Raw genomic sequence first — 20772 nt, forward strand, 5'->3', positions numbered from 1 at the left:
ACCCAAATGTCCATCAACTGATGAATGGATAAACAAAATATGGTATACCATATAATGAAATATTATTCAGCCATTAAAAAAATGAAATACTGATACATGCTGCAACATGCATAAACCTTGAAAATATTAAGGTAAGACAAAGAAGCCAGTCATAAAAGATCACATATTGTATGAGGTATCCAGGTAGACAAATCACAGAGACAGAAAAGCAAGTAAGTAGTGGCTGTTAGGGGCTGGAAGAAGGGTAGAATGGGAGGTGACTGCTTATTGGGAATGGGGTTTTCTTTTGGGGTGATGAAAATGTTCTAGAACTAGTAGTGGGGACGGTTGTACACAATTGTGAATGTGCTAAATGCCACTGAATTGTACACTTTAAAGTGGTTAAAATGGTGGATTTTATGTGTATTTTACCACAATTTTAAAAGTATATGACTTAAATTACTTATATTGTTAGGCACTCTTTTTTTTTCCTTTTTTTTTTTTTAGATTTTGGAAAATTCTCTGGCTTATTTCTTTTGATCTTATTTTGGCTCCTCTGTCTTTTCTTAATATTCAGAAGCTTTTTATTATTATTAATATTTATTGGAGTGTAGTTGCTTTACAGTGTTATATTTCTGCTGTACAGCAAAGTGAATCAGGTATATGTATACATATATCCCTTCTTTTTTGGATTTCCTTTGCATTTAGGTCACCACAAAGCACTGAGTAGAGTTCCCTGTAGACACATTATTTAATTCAACCTTCATTTGTTAGTTTTTAACTTTTCTGTTAATCTGTGGTACAAAGTAATAAATCAGTTCACAACTTTGAAAATACACAGTATTTATGAAGGAAGTTTCAGATTTTTATTACAATTTTGGTGAAACATGTTCTCAGCTAAGGAAACACTTTTGACATTTGCCTGCTCTTGGCGGCTTGCGTTTTAAGATACTGTCCAAAATGTATATCCCATGTACTTCTACATGTTAGTATACAGGCTTGTTTTTTCAGTGAGGGCAGTCTTGGCTTTCTCTGTTACTTGTGTATGTAAGGAAGCAAAAGCTCAAACTATAACATGCCTCTCTGTTAGAATGAGCCTTTTGTGTGTGAGCAGGTGGGCAAAGGGATTAGCCATAAAGCTCAATTTCCCCTCGGTTTAAGACATGCTTTTGGAACCTACTTTTGCAGAAAGAATGCCTCTCGTATAATCGTATGCTGCCTCTTCCATGTTTCCGCAGGTGACACGGATTGTACTATTATGGGTAAATAATCATTTTAATGATTTTGAAGGTGATCCTGCTATGACTCGATTTCTGGAGGAATTTGAAAAAAATCTGGAAGATACAGTAAGGCTCAGAAGAATTTTATCTTCTTCAGAGTTTAGGGATTCTTACCAACCTCCCACCCCACCCCCGAAGAATAGCAACTCAGAACAGCTTTCATCTTCTCCTGTGTCTTGATTGCCTGTTCTGAGAACTTCTAAATCTGTATTCTAGACTTCTGTTCATCCTCTGCTACTTCAGCCCAAACAAAAATCATGCTTCTTCCACAGTTTTCACTGATTTAGGCATACAAATACACATACTTTATCAGATCTACTTTAGACTTTCTAAGTCTCCCTTCTGCATGTGATTTCACTTGTTCTTAATATACAACACCTACGATTAATACCCTCAAGGTCTTCTTAACTTTCATGGTAGCTATTTATAAATCCATTTTATTCTCCCTATTAGAGACAAAACTTTGAACTGCAACTGGGTTATCTGCTCCAAGAAACTTGAAATTTTAGGAAGTAAATAATAATGCAGCTCAGGAGTCAGATTGCCTGAATTAACATTCAGACTTCACCACTTGGTGCACATGTGAACTTGGACAAGTTGTCCAACCTTATATGCCTCAGTTGTCTTATTTTATAGACAGTAGCCTCCAGATTGTTGAGATTGTTGTGAGGATTTTAGTGGGTTAATAAACATAAGAATCTGCCAGCAAAACCTGGCACATAGCACATTTTCAAGAACCATTGTTATTACTCATATAGTACAAGTGGATTAAGTTGAATAAAGAGGGGGAAATTGGCAGATTATTTTGTCCCTTTCCTTACCTCTTGGTTCCTGTAGACTTTTCAGCAGCACATCTGCTCTATGTGAAATGGGGGGGATGAACAGGGAACTTGATTAAGAGGTCCATAGAGGCTCTTCCAGTGCTGGCTACGTAAATATTCAAGGGGCTTATGGAAAATAGAAACTGCCTTACAATCATGGGATTTTTTCCCCCAGTAATCGAGTCAGTCATCAAGTATTTATTGAATTCTACTTTGTACTCCAAGCTGTTATATAGGATCACAACAGGTGTAAGACTTGGTTCCTACCCTGAAAAAAATTTAGCTTCTTGTTATAGACATGAGATTTACTTAGTACACTATTCGAGAATAGTTAAATATTAAACTGATATTAGAACCTGAAAGTTAGAATATTACTAAGTTTAAGGAAGATCTAAAATAATATAGGAAGATCTAAAATAATATAAGAATAATATTTCTAGAAGAGATGGAGACTTGAATGTGTCTTTGAATGTTTGACAATGTTGGGAAGGTGGTTCAAGTCCTTTAAGGTTTTAAATAAAGGTTTAAAAAGATTCTGGTTTTATGTAACAGCCAGGAGATAAGCAAGATGGTAATAACAGATTATGTATTAGTAAGGTTCAGAAAATGAAGAAGAAATTTTTTTGTCATCCCTCTCTAAATGAGACATCACTTTGAAATCTTTTCTAACCTTTTCTAGAAACTTTAAAAAAATCATATTAAGAGATCTTATTCTTGAGAGTGCTCTAGGGTGGAATGTTTCCCTCCTTCAGTTTTATTTACCCCTATTTATATGTTCTTTATTTCCTCTATATTTTAAATATAGCTCTAATTCTAATAATTTTAGGTGATTTATAAAAGCCTATAGGAATAAATATATACATTTATATATACCTTACCCATTTCTACTTTCTAGAAAATGAATGGTCATCTCCGGTTATTGAATATTGCCTGTGCTGCAAAGGCTAAGTGGAGACAGGTTGTGCTGCAAAAGGCTTCCCGGGAGTCCCCTCTGCATTTCAGCCTAAATGGAGGAAGTGAGAAGGCATTTGGTATTTTTGTTGAAGGTGTAGAACCTGGTAGCAAAGCTGCTGATGCAGGACTGAAACGTGGTGATCAGGTAAGTAAATAACAACCACTTAAAGCTTTTTCATAAGTAATAGGTGTGCTACTTTTTTCCTCATCTGATATTTCTTCAAGTAAGCATGGTAAATTTTAGGAAGTATTTTATAAGCTTCTTTTTAGAGGTAGTATTTTTTAAATCGTTTATTTTTAAAATGTCTTTGTCATATATCCATTACTTTTAATGGTAAATTTGATATAGTACGTCCAGAAACAGCATGGTAGTGTGGCCACTATCAACCTGAATGGTCCTGCATATCCTCCAAGGATTAGGACCTCTATCAGTTGGCAACTTCACAGTATTCCAGAAAGATCCATATGAGAATTAGCACCCTACCCTTGCATGCTGTAAAGGAGTAAGCACTTCTATCTTTACTCTAAGTGGCCTAAGATTACCATAAATGATGGTTTTGGTTTAAGTAATGTTCATATGGTAACAGAACTACATCCATAAGCAGAGTGAGCTGGCTGAGGGACTAGGAAAAGGAAGGAGACACTGGGAGTAAGTTGATAGGGATTTATTCTCTCCATGTAGGCATTAGTTAACTATAGAACAATATATTTCAAACATGAGATTATGGACAGCCTTTTTACTAAAAAATACAATTCCTAGACCCACCTCATTCTTAGTAATCATATTAATCACATTCTGCAGAGATGAAGACTGGAAATCTGTATTTTGAACAAAGCTCTCAGATAATTCTCATGTACACCAAAGAGTAGTTTCTCACCTAACTGAATCACTTGGGAAGCTGAATTTGTTCCACTTAAAAATTTTGGTTTGTCCACACATTCATTTAGAATGTGACTTTATTTTACTTTTAACCAAACCATACTGTCATTTTTTTAAATTAAGAGGGCATTCACAGGGACTTCCCTGGTGGTTCAGTAGGTAAGAGTCCATGCTTCCACTGCAGCAGGCACAGGTTCAATCCCTAGTCAAGGAACTAAGATCCCGCATGCCACGAGGCCAAAAAAAAAGAGGGCATTCACATTATGAAAAGGTCTATACTTCAGGACAATGGCTCTCAACCAGCAGTAATTTTGTCACCCAGGAGACATTTGGTGATGTCTGGAGTTATTTTTGATTGTCATGACTTGGGAATTACTACTGGCATCTAGTGGGTAGAGGCCAGGGATACTGCTAAAGAGCCTACAACACCCCGTGACAAAGCAGCCACCACAACAGAGTTATCCAGACCAAATATTAATAGTGCAAGGGGTTAAGAAACTCACACATAATAAGTAAAACGTATATCGTAATAAAATATTTTAAAATTTAGAAAATGATGTAATTTTAGAAAAGAAACTCTGATATAAAGTTTTAATGATTCCCTCCTTCCCATAAGGGAGTTTTATAGAATAGAGATTTCTGGACCTTACTCAGACTACTCATTAAGAATATCTAGTAGCAAGGAACCTGGAGTCATTATATTTATTGTTCTAGTATTTTTTGGTAAACATATTTAAGAATCTCATTCTTCACAGGAAGAAAAAAAAAAAGAAAAATCCAGTGGTTTCATTCCTGACAGAGGAGAGAAATTTATCATGTTTTTACTTCTTCCCTCAGTCCTCCCAAGTATGGTTGAAATTATCTGAGATTTTAGATCTAGATTATAAGTCATTTTTTAACATTATGGATGTTCTCTTTTAAGAGTACTTTGACATTTGCATTAAGTTTCATAAGCTTATTATTAACAGTCATTTAGATATTTGTACCTGCCTTACTGATTTCATCGATCACCTCCACTTCATCTATGCCCATATGTCTCCATTATTTTATCTCACGATTGTCTTCTAATACTTCTAGTACCTTTTCTAGTACTTTTTTCAAAAAGGGTAAATGAGTACTATAACTTTGTGTCCTTACATGTCTTGATGATACTTTTTTGTTCAATTTTTTTTATCACAGTCATTCTTCCCTCAGAACATTGAAGTCACAGAAAAGTATCACATCACTTAGTGTGGCTCAAAAGAAGTCCAAACCATCCTTTATTTTTCTTTTCTAGGTACCTCTGGTTCTCCTCCTCCCCCCGCCCCACCACCAACAACCCCCACAGTGATCCTTATAGAGTCTTTGGAATTCAGAATTTTCATGGGATCTTTTTTTTTTTTTAATCTATTTATTTATTTTTTTGCCTGGTACTAGATGATCCATTTCTGTATGTAGACTGAAGACTTTTTTGAACTCTGGTGATTTTACTTCTGTGACTTTTTTTTTCTTTTTCTTTTCCTAATATTTTGTTTCTCACTCTTTTTTATCCTTTTGAAATCTTTGTGTCAATCCTTGAGATCTGTCCTCTGTGCTGCCTTTTTTTTCTCATTGTGTTTATCTCTTTATCCTTCTTCCTTGGAATTAGTACTTTTTGAATAAGCTTCCTGATGATTCTGAGGTGCAGCCAAGTTTGTGAAGCCCTGATGTGAGTGATCAGCAGTGTCAAGTGGAGCAAGACCCCATCACAGTTGTGCTTGTTGCTTTTTTTTTTTTTTTTTTTTTTTTTTTTTTTTTTTTGCGGTACGCGGGCCTCTCACTGTTGTGGCCTCTCCCGTTGCGGAGCACAGGCTCCGGACGCGCAGGCTCAGCGGCCATGGCTCACAGACCCAGCCGCTCTGCGGCATGTGGAATCTTTCCGGACCGGGGCACGAACCCGTGTCCCCTGCAACGGCAGGTGGACTCTCAACCACTGTGCCACCAGGGAAGCCCGGGAGTGAACTTTAAAAAAAAAAATGTTTATAGTAGAGATTTAGGAAAATACCACAATACAGAGAAAAAAAATTAGGTAGTAATTCCACTACTCACAGAGTTAACCATTGTTCACACACAGGTGCATTTTATTTAAGTTTTATTTTTTCACCATTAAACTTAAGATTGCAGAAATAACTAATACTGTTTTTGTCTTAATTTGTATTTTTCAAACACTTTTCTCAAGATAATGGAAGTAAATGGACAAAACTTTGAGAATATAACGTTTGTGAAGGCCCTTGAAATTTTGAGGAATAATACTCATCTTGCGCTTACTGTAAAGACCAACATTTTTGGTGAGTTTTGTTGTCAAAAACTATCTGAGCCCTTTTGTTTGGTGATACAAAAGAAAAGAATCACTACAGTGAAAGGGAGGATAGTAAAAATACTTTAAAAATATTTCTATCTAAGCTTTTTGAACATTTTTAGGATCTTTAGTGCTGAGATATAGTATTCTGTATTCTAGAATTTTTATTTGTATTTAATTATTTTGAAATCTTAGTTTTAAAATAGGTGTACAACTACATTTAGTCATTTATGAAATGTCTACTGAGTATCTATTATGTACCGTACTTTGCCTGGAGATACTGAATGAAACTTAGATTGATCTGAATGAAACTGAGAAGTCATAGTCAGGCTTTTTTTCTCCCTGCTAATGTGCAAATGTCTACTTCTAATGTTTTAGCTAGCTTTCTGAAATAATAATATGAATGCCAGATTAGCTGTTTCATGGAAATAAATTGAGTAAAACATTGAATTAATTAATCAGTGAATTGCCAATTTTTAATGACAGTATACCTTTCTTTGTAAAAATACTGATTACTGTTCCTATAGTATGTTTTAATCATGTTACTATTTGAATGAAGCAAGGAGTAAGCTTGTACTTTTAACTTAATCTACTATTTGGGTTTTTTTTTTTTTTTTCTATTGGAAGACTGTGACTTAGTTTGATTAGATTTCATAGGATTTTCTCTGAAATTCTGAGAAGGGCAACAGTAAAAAATGTAGCAATTAAAAACTATCAAAGAAAATTTAAGAGTCCTTATAAAGTAGAAAGGAAAAAAATTCTCTACATCATTTAGGTTGAAATTTGAGGAATAAGAGTTGAATTTTAAAACTGTGCCTATGGAAAAGGACGTGTGTGTGTGTTTTCCCCCCACTTTGACTCCTCCTTATCCTGCACTTAGTCATAATGAAAAATGAAACATTTGGTTTCTCACTCTTTTCACTTGAGTCCCTTTCACTGAATTACATCATGCTAAATCTGGCATATTAACAGTCTATTGGCAATTTCCAAATATTATATAAGTTTAGCATAGAATAAGTAAACCTTAACAGTTTTCGGATTTCCTAGACTTTGGACTAGTATCTAGAAATATCGACTTTTGGGTTAAAATAAAAGGATTCTGATTTTGAAAAATATGAAAGCAGAGGTTGCTCTGACACTTAAAGCATGTTGTTTAGTCTCTCTATTCAGTTTCTCCAACTCTGTTTCGTAGGGTTCTTTATTATTATTTTTTGGCTGTTTTGGATCTTCATTGCTGTGCATGGGATTTCTCTGGTTCCAGCGAGCAGGGGCTACTCTTCGTTGCGGTGCGCAGGCTTCTCATTGCAGTGGCTTCTCTTGTTGTGAAACCCAGGCTCTAGGTGCGCAGGCTTCAGTAGTTGTGGCATGCGGGCTCAGTAGTTGTGGCTCGCGGCCTCTAGAGCACAGGCTCAATAATTGTGGCACACGGGCTTTGTTGCTCTGTGGCATGTGTGATCTTCCCGAACCAGGGCTCGAACCCATGTCCCCTGTATTGGCAGGCGGATTCTTTACCAATGCGCCACCAGGGAAGTCCTTGTAGGGTACTTATAAGCATCAGTACCTGTAAATTTTTTTGTTCCTGGCACATAATAATTACTAACTAGTATCAAATGTGGTTGTGTATAAAAACATAGAGGTAGTATAATGTAGTGGTTAACAACATGGACCCTGGGAGACAAAATTGATCTGAAGGCTGCAAGAGGAAGAGAAACCACAACCTCCAAACTCTTTGGATGGTGAGAAGCAATTGCCCAACAGAACCCTAGATTGGATGTTGCAGAGTGTGGGAGTTACGTGGTGCTACAGAAGGGGGCCCGTACCCTCAAGACCTCCTTCCTTGCCCCAGCCAGAGTGTAATCAGCCAACATTCTCCCCATGCAAAAAACACCAAAGAGTATCTCATAGAAATATTAGTCAAAAATTTGTTGAAATGGAGCATTTTAGTCTGGATGTGGTACCTGGAATAAAGTTCCAGTAACTCTGGCATTATCATGAAGCAAAGTTGAGCGATTAGGTCATCCTGCATGGAATTCACAGTCAGAACACCTACAAAAAGACAAGCTGTGACCAGAAAACAGATTTGTTTAGATGATACTAGGTACTTGGTCATCTTGTGTTAATTAGAACTGACAGCAAGGGATCACCAGTTATAAGAGAACCAGGATTTTTGAGGGGTGATGGTAAAGAACCTAGTAAGTGAGCTTACAGATTTTGGAGAAAATAGTTAATTTGAGGAGGAGAAGAAAACCATTTCTAGAACTCTGCACAGAGAGATATAAAAATTCATTCCTTAAAACAAGAACAGGATATTTGGAAGAAAGACAGTCACTGAGAAAAATACCTCTTGGGGTTATTTTAAATATGCAAAGACATATTTTAGTAGAAAAGACAGAAACATACAGTAGAAGGAATAGGTAACTTGAGAAAATCAACTTTATAGAGCAAAAAAAGCCAAAATGCAATTGAGCACTATTCCAAGAGGTCTAAAAGAAAAAGTGCAGAAGAAAGTATTTAGGAAACAGTGGCAGAGGCCATTCCAGAATGAAAGAAAGATGTGACTCCCAATTCAAAGGGCCACCTATAATCTGAGCAAAATTAGTTTAAAAAACTTGTCCTCTGTTTCTAGTATTGACTGAGAACAACTAAAGGAGCTGGCTAGTGAAGAGCTACCTGCCATTGAACAGACAAGTTAGACCTTAAAGAGGTAAACTGGAGCCATATCTGCCCTGGAGCATTTACCAGTACAGAAAAAGCAACTGAGAGACTGAGATTTTTTGGTAATAGGCTCCCAGGAAAAGGTGAAAGAGTTGGAATCCTGCACTTGTTAAAAGCACAAACTCTGGGTGTGTCAAATCCCTTACCACTCATCCTGAGACTGTACCCCCTCAGAGGATGTTTTCTTTCCCAGGGCTATTTTCCCTGAGAGAAGGAGCTGCTGAGAGAAGGTTCATAGTGTAGAGCCTACCAAAGGCCAGAACACTCTAGCATAACAACATTTGTTCTTGATTGAGAACTTAAGTATCTAACTCTGAAGAGAATGTGGACTGTACTCTAGGCAACTCAGAAGAACCTCAAGTTTTGACCTGGCCCTAGGTCTCCAGTACCTGGCAAAAGAAAATAGAAATCCTCTTTAAAAGATGCTAGCAGCAGCCTATTATTTGTAAAAATAAGTTTCCAAATACAGAATCAAACAATCAAACATTGTGAGGCCCTCTTAAAAATCATTTTAAGCCAGAACCAACAGAAACAGAACTGTAGGAGCTCCAGAATATCAAACACAGACTTTAAGGTGCTATTTGATACATCCTTATGTCCCTGAAGATAAAAAGCAAATTAAGGATTCTAGTTCCGGTTAAGATGGAGTAAACACATGCTATCCTTCATTTCCCACTGAACTCAACAGTAAAACTTAAACAAAAATCATGATCCATTTATTTGAGAACTCAGAGAATTCAAAGTACCACCACCAGAAGTGAATTTACCTTTTTTTTTTTCACTCCAGTATCCCCTGGACTGGACTCAAGGCAGCATGAAACCTGGATGTGAATATTATGGTGCAGACCTAGAAGGACCCTGAAGCATCCTGACTTAAGGAATGGGAAAGGAAACTCCTAAAGCTCAGACAGAGGGGGAATTCCCACAGATTTTTTTTTTTCACTCTTGTTTTCTCCATATTCTCAGGCCCCAGTCTCCAAGCAATCCAGTGGCATTGAGTGACAAAATGTTCCTCACCCTTTAGTGAAGCAGTGGCTCCAAGAAAACAAAGCCAGTGTCACTGCTTTTTTTCCCCACTCTCTCTGTCCCCCTCTACTTGGCCCCTAAGGCACTGCAGTGGACAGTTTCCCTCTAGAGGTCCAAAAAAGGAGGCCTAAGGAACTAGAAAGTACCAGGTTGATAATTAAGATGGAGAAAACAACCCCATAAAGTCATTTATGAAATCCTGGGCTCACCCCCATCCTGTAGGTGCGTGAATCTGATCCTATTTAGCATATCATAGACTTTGAGAACTGCCCAAGCAGACCTCTACTCAGGTCCCAGACTGACCACTAGGTGGTACAAAGTGGACAGATCTGTATAGCACTGCAGAGGCTTTGAAAATTGAACACTGGAACCACAATCCGCAGAAGGCTAAACAAAAATACCAGCATTTCCCATAGGATGCAAATACGACTCAGAGTAATTTTAACTGTAAAAAAGATTCGTCACAGTTTTCTTTGTATTTATTTTGTATGGGGTTTGCTCAGCATTTGAATTTGTGCACTGTTGTTTGCTTATCAGTTTTAAAAATTTCATGGCCATTATTAATTACTACTGCCGCTTTTTCTTTCCCTCCCATGTGAGAAATCAGTTACTTATATGTTAGAAGATTTGCATCCCATCTATCTCTTACATTCTGTTCTATTCTTTCCATTTTTTTCTTCTTTCAGTTTGGGTATTTTGTAATGACCTGTGTTTAAGAAAGTAATCCTATTTTCTGCTGTATCCAGTCTACTGATAAATGCATGCAATGAATTTAATTTTAGATATTTTTCAGTTCTGGAATATCCACTTGAATCTCCAGTTCTCTGTTGCACTTCTTCATCTTTTTCTTCATCTTTTCATCCATTTTATCTCTTTTCCTCTATGTTCTTTAATATATTTATAATGGTTGTTATAAAGTCCTTGTGTGTTATTAACTCTAACATTCGGATTATCTTTTATTCTGTTTTTCCCTCTGGCTATTTTCTTTGTGAGTCTTAAAATTTTTATTGTATGCTGTACTTTGTATATAAAGGAACCTTAGTAGTGAAATTAGTATTTTCCCACAGATAGGATTTGACATTTCCTCTGTTTAATCACATAGGGTAAGGAGAATTGAGCTGGGTCAGGCTGGGTTGCAGAATTACTTAGACTGTGTCCATTGGGTTTCAAGTTGAGAGACTTGTCATGTGCTTGATGTAGGCCCCTCCTCTAATGGAACTTTGTCTCTAACCACTGAGAGATTGTGGGAAATTTCACTCTGCTTATTCAACCTTGTCCTCCTACCTCCTCCCCCACCTCCAATCTCTTGATTCAGAATCTGGTACCTTTCTGTCTCCTTTTTTTTTTTTTAAGTTTTTCCCTTCAGAGGTTTTGAGCTTAGCTCTTTAGCCTCCCACCCCGAGCAGATAAATCTGTTGTGTGTTTGTTGGAAGTCTCTCCCTGTTGTGTGATTTTGTCTCCTGAGTACCATGAGATTCTAAGAAATTTCCAGCCTCATGCCTTGTCTTACTAATAGAGATATCTCATGAAGAAAAGTGACACTGCTTTGGTGCCTCTCTGTATTCCAGTTTTCTTGCCAGTACTCGCAGCCATCAAAACTTCTCTTTCCTCTAGTAGAGTCCTTCTACCTGAGCCTCACCTTCTGTTTATATTTAGATCAGCAAATGTCCCCAGAGAAGAAAACAGCTGGCAATCTCAGTTTCCCATCTTCCTGCTTGAGTTTTTATTCATCCATTCCTTTTACTTTTCACAACTTTCTAACATCTTTAAAAATCCCACCACTCAGATAATTTTATTATTAACATTTTAATTGTTTAATAAAAGTAATACATGCATGTTTTGCAAATTATAATACTAAAGAAAGTCACCCAGTGGGGACCATATTGTGTACAATATTCTATACCTTTCCACAGCAGTTCATACAGGTGTACTTCTTGTGTAATTGTTATTGCATCGAATTCCATCACACTATTATCATAATCTATTGATCTGATGTCATATTGATGGATGTTATAGGTTGTTTATAGTTTTTGCTATTTACAATGATGTAATAATCCTTTGTACTTATCTTTTATGTTTATATACATATAGCTATAAGATAAATTCCTCACAGTGGAATTACTTTTATAGTTACTGCGGTTTTACTTTCTAAAAGTTTCCCCAATCTATGTACGCTTCATTCATCAATGTATAAGAATGCCTCTGCAGTGGGTATAATCAACTTTACAGTTTCTGATATACAGTCTTTAATAATGAAGGAAGTTGAGCACTTCTTTTATGTGCTAACATTTCTTCTTTATGAACAGTCTTCATTTGTCCATTTTTATGTTGAGTTATTCATCTTTTATTGATTTGTTTGAATGCCTTATAAATAAATAACAGTATCTCTTGGTCTTAAGGGTTGCAAATTTTTTCCCCAGTTGTCTTTTGACTTTCCTTGTTTGTTCATTTGTTTTGGGTTGTGTGTGTAAATACATATACACACATATATGTAGAGAGAGAAATCTTTAATCTTTGTGTAGTCAAATTTATTAAACATTTCTTTTAATTCTTGGACACCTTCATTTTTGGTTCATATATTATATCTGATATTGATGTTTAATGGTATTGTAATTATATTTGCTTACCGACATTAATTTTTGTCCCTATTTTTTTTTAGTTTAACTCAATCATTTCTTTATCTACAAATCACAAGCTCTGCAGATTTTTACTTATATACACAAGTCCAGTGAAGATACAAACTACTTTTTACACTCCTGAGTCACCTTACATACACACTGCAGCCAGGGATATCTGCTGCCCAGAGATTTCCTGTTGCTCTTAACAGAAAATTCAGACACCTTACCCATAGCATTATCAAGCCCTTTCTCTACCTTGTTCTTCAGTCATCTTCATTTTCTTGAATTTTCCTTCTACCACAGGTACTTTAAACTTGAAATTTCCTCTACCTAGAATTAATCCTTCTTCTCCCTTTGCTTAGTTAAAATCAACTCACTTTACTGATCTCTTCTTAACACAGTGACTTAATGAAGGACAATTTTCCCTTTCTTGCTCTCTTAACTAGTTCCTCGCATTATGTTCTCTCCATACCATATATCTTTGGCTGACTATGTTTCACGACAGGAGGAATCTGCAAACATCTAGCATAGTGCTTGACGTGTTCATAGGTCAGTAAATATTTTTTGAATGGATGAGTATCTTGATTTTAGCTCAAAACATTTTTATTTTTACCACGTGGCTTAAAATAAAATGAAAATTTTTAAGATGACTGAAAAGAATTTACTGTATTTTAATGAAGCAAGGATTTCCGTTATCTTGAGGACAGAAACTGTGCTTTTCTTTTTTTTTTTTTTTTGCGTTACACGGGCCTCTCACTGTTATGACCTCTCCCGTTGCGGAGCACAGGCTCCGGACGCACAGGCTCAGCGGCCATGGCTCGTGGGCCCAGCCGTTCCGCGGCATGTGGGATCTTCCCGGACCGGGGCACAAACCCGTGTCCCCTGCATCGGCAGGCAGACTCTCAACCACTGCGCCACCAGGGAAGCCCAGAAACTGTGCTTTTCATAAGTTGCCTGGATCTAGGCAAAGAGATTGCTGGAAAGGCAAATGCCCCACTGTGCTTGTACTTTCCTTAAGGATGAAGTAACTCACTAGACTTAGGATTGATAGAAAGTTATCTACAAATGCTTGGTTTTTTACTTCAGACCACTGTAGTGAATGCTTAGTAGCTTTCACTCTACAGAATTAAGTCTTACAGATGTTACCTTGAGGAAATTGTCATATATTACAAAATTTAGTACTGTTTGTTTCTGGTAAAAGCAGGTCCAGCAGAGCTCTTCCCATTTTGTTGATGGCTAAATTTTACAAAACAGGGCCTGACTTATAGTACTTATATCTCATCTCAAATGATGAGGGATAACATATAAATAATAGAATCTAAATATCTATTTCTATAAAATCTGGGTTGATTAGCAATTATATTATACTGCTTATTACCTAAATAGGAACCTTGGGCTTTTGAAACATGCTGGCAATCTGCCTGCTTCATTTTTGTTTTCCCCAGTGAATTTCTTTTATCACCATTGGACAACATCATAAGTACAGTCAGGTATAAAAGCTGAAAAATGGATATAGCTGATTAATAGAGGGTGAGTATAAATTTCGTAATGAAATAAGTTTTAATGGGTGAGGCTGTGAAAGGCCCAGTGATAGAAAGCAACTATGTTTATTTTTAAAATTGGTTGTGGATATAAAAACTTTCTAATAAGAAGAAAAGAAATGACAGTTTTATTTATTTATTTCTACAGTGTTCAAAGAGTTACTTACTAGGACCGAACAAGAGAAATCTGGTGTTCCTCATATTCCCAAAATTGCTGAAAAAAAAAGTAATCGCCACTCAATCCAGGATGTACCAGGAGATATTGAACAGACATCACAGGAGAAAGGAAACAAGAAAATAAAAGCAAATACTGTTTCAGGTGGAAGAAACAAAATCAGGAAAATTTTGGATAAAACACGATTTAGTATCTTGCCTCCAAAACTGTTTAGGTAGGTAACAGCAATCTTAGTCATGTAGGCATTTTCCTATTGACTGTAAAGATTTTTGTGGGAGAAGGGAAGTTTTGGGTCAGTTTTGTTTTTTATACAACTATTGCATCATAAAATCTACAAGCAATCCATAAATAAGTAAGAGTAAATTCTAAATGTCACCTCATCACTTCCAAGTAGTTACCATTGTTAGATTATGTATTCTTCCATTAGCCTTGTTTTGAATTTTAGAAAAGATTGCTTGTTTTATTCTATGAAATCTTTTTTTGTATATTTTTGGTCCAATATCAGTCCCTTGATCTACAAATTTGGACACTTTAAAACTTGGGACATATTCACTGATACTAGTTTTTTGTCTTTTTAAAAAAAATTAATTTATTTATTTTTGGCTGCATTGGGTCTTTGTTGCTGCGTGTGGGCTTTCTCTAGTTGCGACGAGCGGGGGCTACTCTTTGTTGCAGTGTGTGGGCTTCTCATTGCGGTGGCTTCTCTTGTTATGGAGCACGGGCTCTAGGCACGCGGGCTTCAGTAGTTGTGGCATGCGGGCTCAGTAGTTGTGGCTCGCGGGCTCTAGAATGCACGCTCAGTAGTTGTGGTGCACGGGCTTAGTTGCTCCGTGGCATGTGGGATCTTCCCAGACCAGGGCTCGAACCCATATCTCCTGCATTAGCTGGTGGATTCTTAACCACTGTGCCACCAAGGAAGCCCTATTTTTTTGCCTTTTGAATCATCTTTCTCTTATTGCACTATTTATTCCCTCCTGAATTCTAAAGCTGACCTTTTTAATCAAATTTATTTCTGTTTTCAAAATGAAATGTCACCAAAACTGAGTAAAATTTCAGGAACTTAAATGCAAATTAAGGCCTGTAAAATACTGATAAAATGAATACAGGGTCATGACTTGGAATTATTCTAGTATATATTATATCTGTGTATATTTTATATTACCTACTTTCTAAAGTAATCACAAACGTTCTAATCAAATACAGTAATTAGCACATAGTAGTCACTCAGTATTTGTTGAATTAACACAGTGAATCAGTGTGGTGGGGGAAGAAAGCATATTCAAAGAAAATACTTAATTTGGGGCTCCTGAGAGTTTTTGGCACTGTTCCAGATGATAATTACAGAGCTGGGAAGAGGTAGTCCCTGCCTTTAAGGAATTCATAGCAGGAACCCTTTATTCTTCATACATTTATTATAAAATAGGCACAATATCCAGAGACAGAAATATTGAAAGTAGAACAAGTTTCTTCCCCTGCCTGAGTGGATCATCTAAAAGGGAAAACTAGGCAAGTAGTCCATTACAGGGTGATAAATGTTTTGATGTGTACAAAGGCAGGAGCAAGCTTGGTAGGTTTGAGTAGACTGTGTTTCTCAGTGCACACCTAAAGATGAAGCATGATAGATAGGTAAGTGAAGGATTTTGAATATTATGCTAAAGCTATGGACTTCACCATGTCATAATAGAGAGCCATCAAAGGCATATGATGTGGTAAGATTTGTGGTAAGATCTTTTAGGAAGATCTCTCTTTTAGCTGTGTTAGTGATTTGGGGTTGAAGGTGGAGCACAGTGTAGCAGTAATAGCAAGGCAATTAATTAGAAGGCAACTTGGAACAAGGTGGATGTCAGCTCTCATCTTTTAATTAAAGATCTCAAGAATTTCCTGATCAGAAAATGCTCTTCTTCATGAGTTTTTATTTTCAATTCAGGGAAACATTTATTCTTCATTTAATTTGGGGCTCATGGAGGATTGAAACATCCTGAGCTGTATTCATAATGTCTCTCGTTTCTAGAAAGTTTATCACTCATTCCTTTTTGGGTGAACTGTTCTCCTTGAGGTTTATAAAATATCATAACTTTAAAATAGCAAGATTCTTTTAATATAGAGCATACTGTAGTACGACAGCAGCATGGCAAACACTGTAAGAATAGGCTTGGTCTCACAAATGAGAATTGAATAAGGAAAATATTAGAGGGACCAGCCCACACTGAAGAGATTGGGGACAGTTTTGGATGACAGGAATGCTGCATGAAGGCACTGAGGAAAAGAGAAAGGAATGGAGGACCAGAAGGCAGAAAAGAGTTCACAAGGGGAGTTCCTTAGGAGGTAATGCTCTGAGTTCCATTTCCAGAAAACCTTGGGTGTTTGGTCTGGAATACATGTATCTTCTTTAACAGGGTCTCATTTTGAACACATTGTGGCACAGTTGTGACGTGTCATGAAAAGCCAGAGAACACTGTGATTGCAACCGACTTTAGCTTGTTCGTGTCACATTTCACCCAGCTATATTCAAGTGTCAGGCATCTAAATCAATATCTCATCTCTATAATGTTTCCTTCAGGAAGTGGAAATTGGTTACTCCAGTTGGATTCTATCTTTACTTACAGCAGGAGGCAGGAAATTGAAGTAGCCAGGAGCAATTAAATTTTCAAGCATTATTTCTTTATATTAGGACCTCCCAAAATGAAAGATCTAATAAAAATTGTTTTACTTAAACTCAGAGGGATTTTTTGTTGTTGTTGTTAGCAAGCATTTATTGTCTCCTTTGTGCCAGCAGGAGGCTGTTGGCTGTGAATACAAATATGAATAAAATGCTGCCCTTTGGGAGTTAATATTAAACTGGTTCTCTTCTAAACATAATGCTAATAATTTTATAAATTATATTTTATATAAATAATTATATAAATACCCCCCAAAACAAATTATTTTACGGTTTTCTACTGGACCCTGTTTTGCAGAGAGAACGAATTTGTCATTTTACAGTTCAGGCTGGCTACTTTGAATTTTTGAGAATGTGTATTATTTCTTGGCACTAAATCATTACAAATGAATTCAAACAATCCCTTTTGCCCCCCCACCCACACACACCACTAGAAGTTCAGTAGAAAAACAGGCAGAGAACGTGAATCAGATGTTCTGAATCAATAATAATCAAGGGTAAGGCATTCCCTGGCCGTTCAGTGGTTAGGACTCAGTGCTTTCACTGCCATGGGCCCGGATTCAATCCCTGGATGGGGAACTAAGATCCCGCAAGCTGTGCAGCAAGGCCATAAATTAAAATAATAATAATAAGGATACACAGTTTTAAGTGGAATATTGTTTGTTTCACCACAGTTTGTTAGAATAGTCAGTTTCTGAATTGATAACACAAGAGAGATAATAAGCTCATATTGCTGTGGGAACATAAAATGATACAACCTTTCTATAAAGCATTTGGGCCTTTTTTTTTAGTAAGAGCTTTAAAAATGTTCATAGCTTTGATTCAGTAATTCAGTTTCTGATAATAATTAGATGAAGATTTATATACAGATGTTCGTAGTAATATTATTCATAATAAAACAAAATTGGAAAACCCTAAATGTCTAATTGCAAAAGACTGGTTAAATAAATTGTGCTGTTTACCACAAAATGACTAGAAGGAAGAAGGTTGATTGTGGTTTTCTCTAAGTAGCTTTATAGGTAAATTTTCCATTTCTTGCTTGCTTGCTTGTTTTTTAAAATTTTTTGGTTTGAATATTTTTTAATTGAGAAAAAAATTTTTTTTTTTTTTGCGGTACATGGGCCTCTCACTGTTGTGGCCTCTCCCGTTGCAGAGCACAGGCTCCAGACGCACAGGCTCAGCGGCCATGGCTCACGGGCCCAGCCGTTCCGCGTGTGGGATCTTCCCGGACCGGGGCACGAACCCGTGTCCCCTGCATCGGCAGGCGGACTCTCAACCACTGTGCCACCAGGGAAGCCCGAGAAAAGTTTTTTATGAGTTTAATTCCACAATTTCTCGATGGCTCCTATGTGTCAGGACTCTTTGGAAGGGGCACTTGGCTCTGCCTTTTGCAGCACCCACTTTAAGAGTAGTGCATGAGTTTTCATAGAAATACTGTAAGAGAGAATGTCCACATCTGTGAGAGGAGAAAAGAAAATGGATGTAAGGAAGGAACAAATAGTTGAGATAAGAATAGGTAATTCCCCAAATCCCTAACCATGACATAATTTTAAAATGAAAGAATACTCCAGAAAATTAGAACTGGAAAAAAAAAAAACTAATTGATTTTGAATAACATCTGTAAATTAAGACATAGCAATGTGGAATTTCTTGACCTGGAAATATTTCACAATTCAGGAAATCTGAATCATAGCTTTTGTTTTCTTTCATCATGGATTGTCTAAGTATATAATTCATTGTTACAGTCCCAGAAGTAGACTGCCTTGTTTGCTTATTAGGAATTATATTTTTCTTTCCATTTCTTGTCAGCATTCTTTCCTTGTTTGCTTTTAATATTGGGATTATTTTTTATTTGCATATTGATGATATTTATGCAGCCTTTTTAGTTTCATGTAATGAAACTAAAATATACTTTTATTCTAAGTAGATTCAGTGTCAGGAATTATTGAGGAATTTTTCAAAACTGTCTTGTTTCTGTTAGTGCATCACCTTGTTAGGAGACTGTTTTGGTAAGAAATGACATAATTATTTGCAGATAGGCTTTATAAATTCAGCTTCCAAGCAAGCATGGATATTTTGTCAATTAGATTATTTCATTGATGTCATAGCAGGGGTTGTACATAACATTAGTATAGTTTTCATTTATATATGTTCTCACCTTAATTACCATGAATTTGTAACCAGCTTTATATTATTTTAACTGTGCAATGTCATAGCTATTGCTTAAAAAGCAGAGGTAGGGCTTCCCTGGTGGCGCAGTGGTTGAGAGTCCGCCTGCCGATGCAGGGGACATGGGTTCGTGCCCCGGTCCGGGAAGATCCCACGTGCCGCGGAGCGGCTGGGCCTGTGAGCCATGGCCTCTGAACTTGCGCGTCTGGAGCCTGTGCTCCACAACGGGTGAGGCCACAACAGTGAGAGGCCCACGTACTGCAAAAAAGAAAAAAAAAGCAGAGGTGGGCTTCCCTGGTGGCGCAGTGGTTGAGAGTCCGCCTGCCGATGCAGGGGACACGGGTTCGTGCCCCGGTCCGGGAGGATCCCACATGCCGCGGAGCGGCTGGGCCTGTGAGCCATGGCCGCTGAGCCTGCGCGTCCGGAGCCTGTGCTCCGCAACGGGAGAGGCCACAACGTACTGAAAAAAAAAAAAAAAGCAGAGGTAATGCTAAATAACATCAGTAAGAGAGGTAAAGACTTTTAGTATTTCATGCACTTCTGAGTCTCTATAGTAAATTCCCGATTATTCCAAGTGACAGCCAGTTCTCTTTAATAAAATTGTAACTTTTTAACATTGTTAAGGTTGTTTCGACTTTGGTTATTAGTAGGACCACATAATCTTTTTAACAGTTTGCTTCCTTGGATTTATTTACCTGACTCTCTGTGTCCAAAAACTAACTGGCAGGTTTGTTTTCAAAAATCAAAGAAAGACTTGCATTTTTAAAAATCTTTATTTTTTATGTAATATGAATTGTTGCCAGAATACTTACAAAGCTATAAATAAAATATGTCTGAAAGCCCCCCTCCTTTTTTTCTCTTACCTAAACTTAAAGCATTTAGCGCTGATCTTTAGGAATCTTTAGGAATACACACCTTCCCTGGCTGTCCAGTGGTTAAGACTTCACCTTCCAATGCAGGGAGTGTGGGTTCGATCCCTGGTCGAGGAATTAAGATCCCCCATGCCTCTTGGCCAAAACACCAAAACATAAAACAGAAGCAATATTGTAACAAATTCAATAAAGACTTTAAAAATGGTCCACATCAAAAAAATCTTTAAAAAAAATTATAAGGAACGAACTTAGCATGAATAAAAATTTCTTGCCAAATATTCCCTTTGCTTTATCTGTAAGATTAGACTGCATTCTCTCCCCCAGGAAAACATTTCCTCTTTCTGTAGTGCCTTTACCTGTTGTACCCACCCTGCCCACCTCTGTTTCTCAGTGTGAATTGTGTAAAATCCTTCCTAGGTGTGTATTATTCTATTTTTTTTAATATATATAAATTTATTTTATTTTTGGCTGCGTTGGGTCTTCGTTGCTGCACATGGGCTTTCTCTAGTTGCGGCGAGCAGGGCTACTCTTCATTGCGGTGTACAGACTTCTCATTGCGGTGGCTTCTCTTGTTGTGGAGCACAGGCTGTAGGCACGCAGGCTTCAGTAGTTGTGGCTCACGGGCTCTAGAGTGCATGCTCAGTAGTTGTGGCGCACGGGCTTAGTTGCTTCACAGAATGTGGGATCTTCCCGGACCAGGGCTGGAGCCGTGTCCCCTGCATTGGCAGGCGGATTCTTAACCACTGTGCCACCAGCGAAGTCCCTG

General features: G+C 37.2%; 1 protein-coding gene across 9 annotated transcripts in view; it reads left to right on the forward strand.

The window, feature by feature from the left end:
• Window positions 1–20772, forward strand: part of RAPGEF6 (Rap guanine nucleotide exchange factor 6) — a 226987-nt gene that overhangs the window by 152349 nt on the left and 53866 nt on the right. For all 9 annotated transcript variants that reach the window (XM_032626259.1, XM_032626251.1, XM_032626257.1 and 6 more), the window contains 4 exons: window positions 1218–1325; window positions 2976–3179; window positions 6112–6220; window positions 14280–14520. In XM_032626259.1, the coding sequence (XP_032482150.1) occupies window positions 1218–1325; window positions 2976–3179; window positions 6112–6220; window positions 14280–14520 (662 nt within the window). The remainder of the gene's footprint in view (window positions 1–1217; window positions 1326–2975; window positions 3180–6111; window positions 6221–14279; window positions 14521–20772) is intronic.

The sequence above is a fragment of the Phocoena sinus genome, chromosome 3, assembly GCF_008692025.1.
Source record: "Phocoena sinus isolate mPhoSin1 chromosome 3, mPhoSin1.pri, whole genome shotgun sequence".
Lineage (NCBI taxonomy): Eukaryota > Metazoa > Chordata > Mammalia > Artiodactyla > Phocoenidae > Phocoena > Phocoena sinus.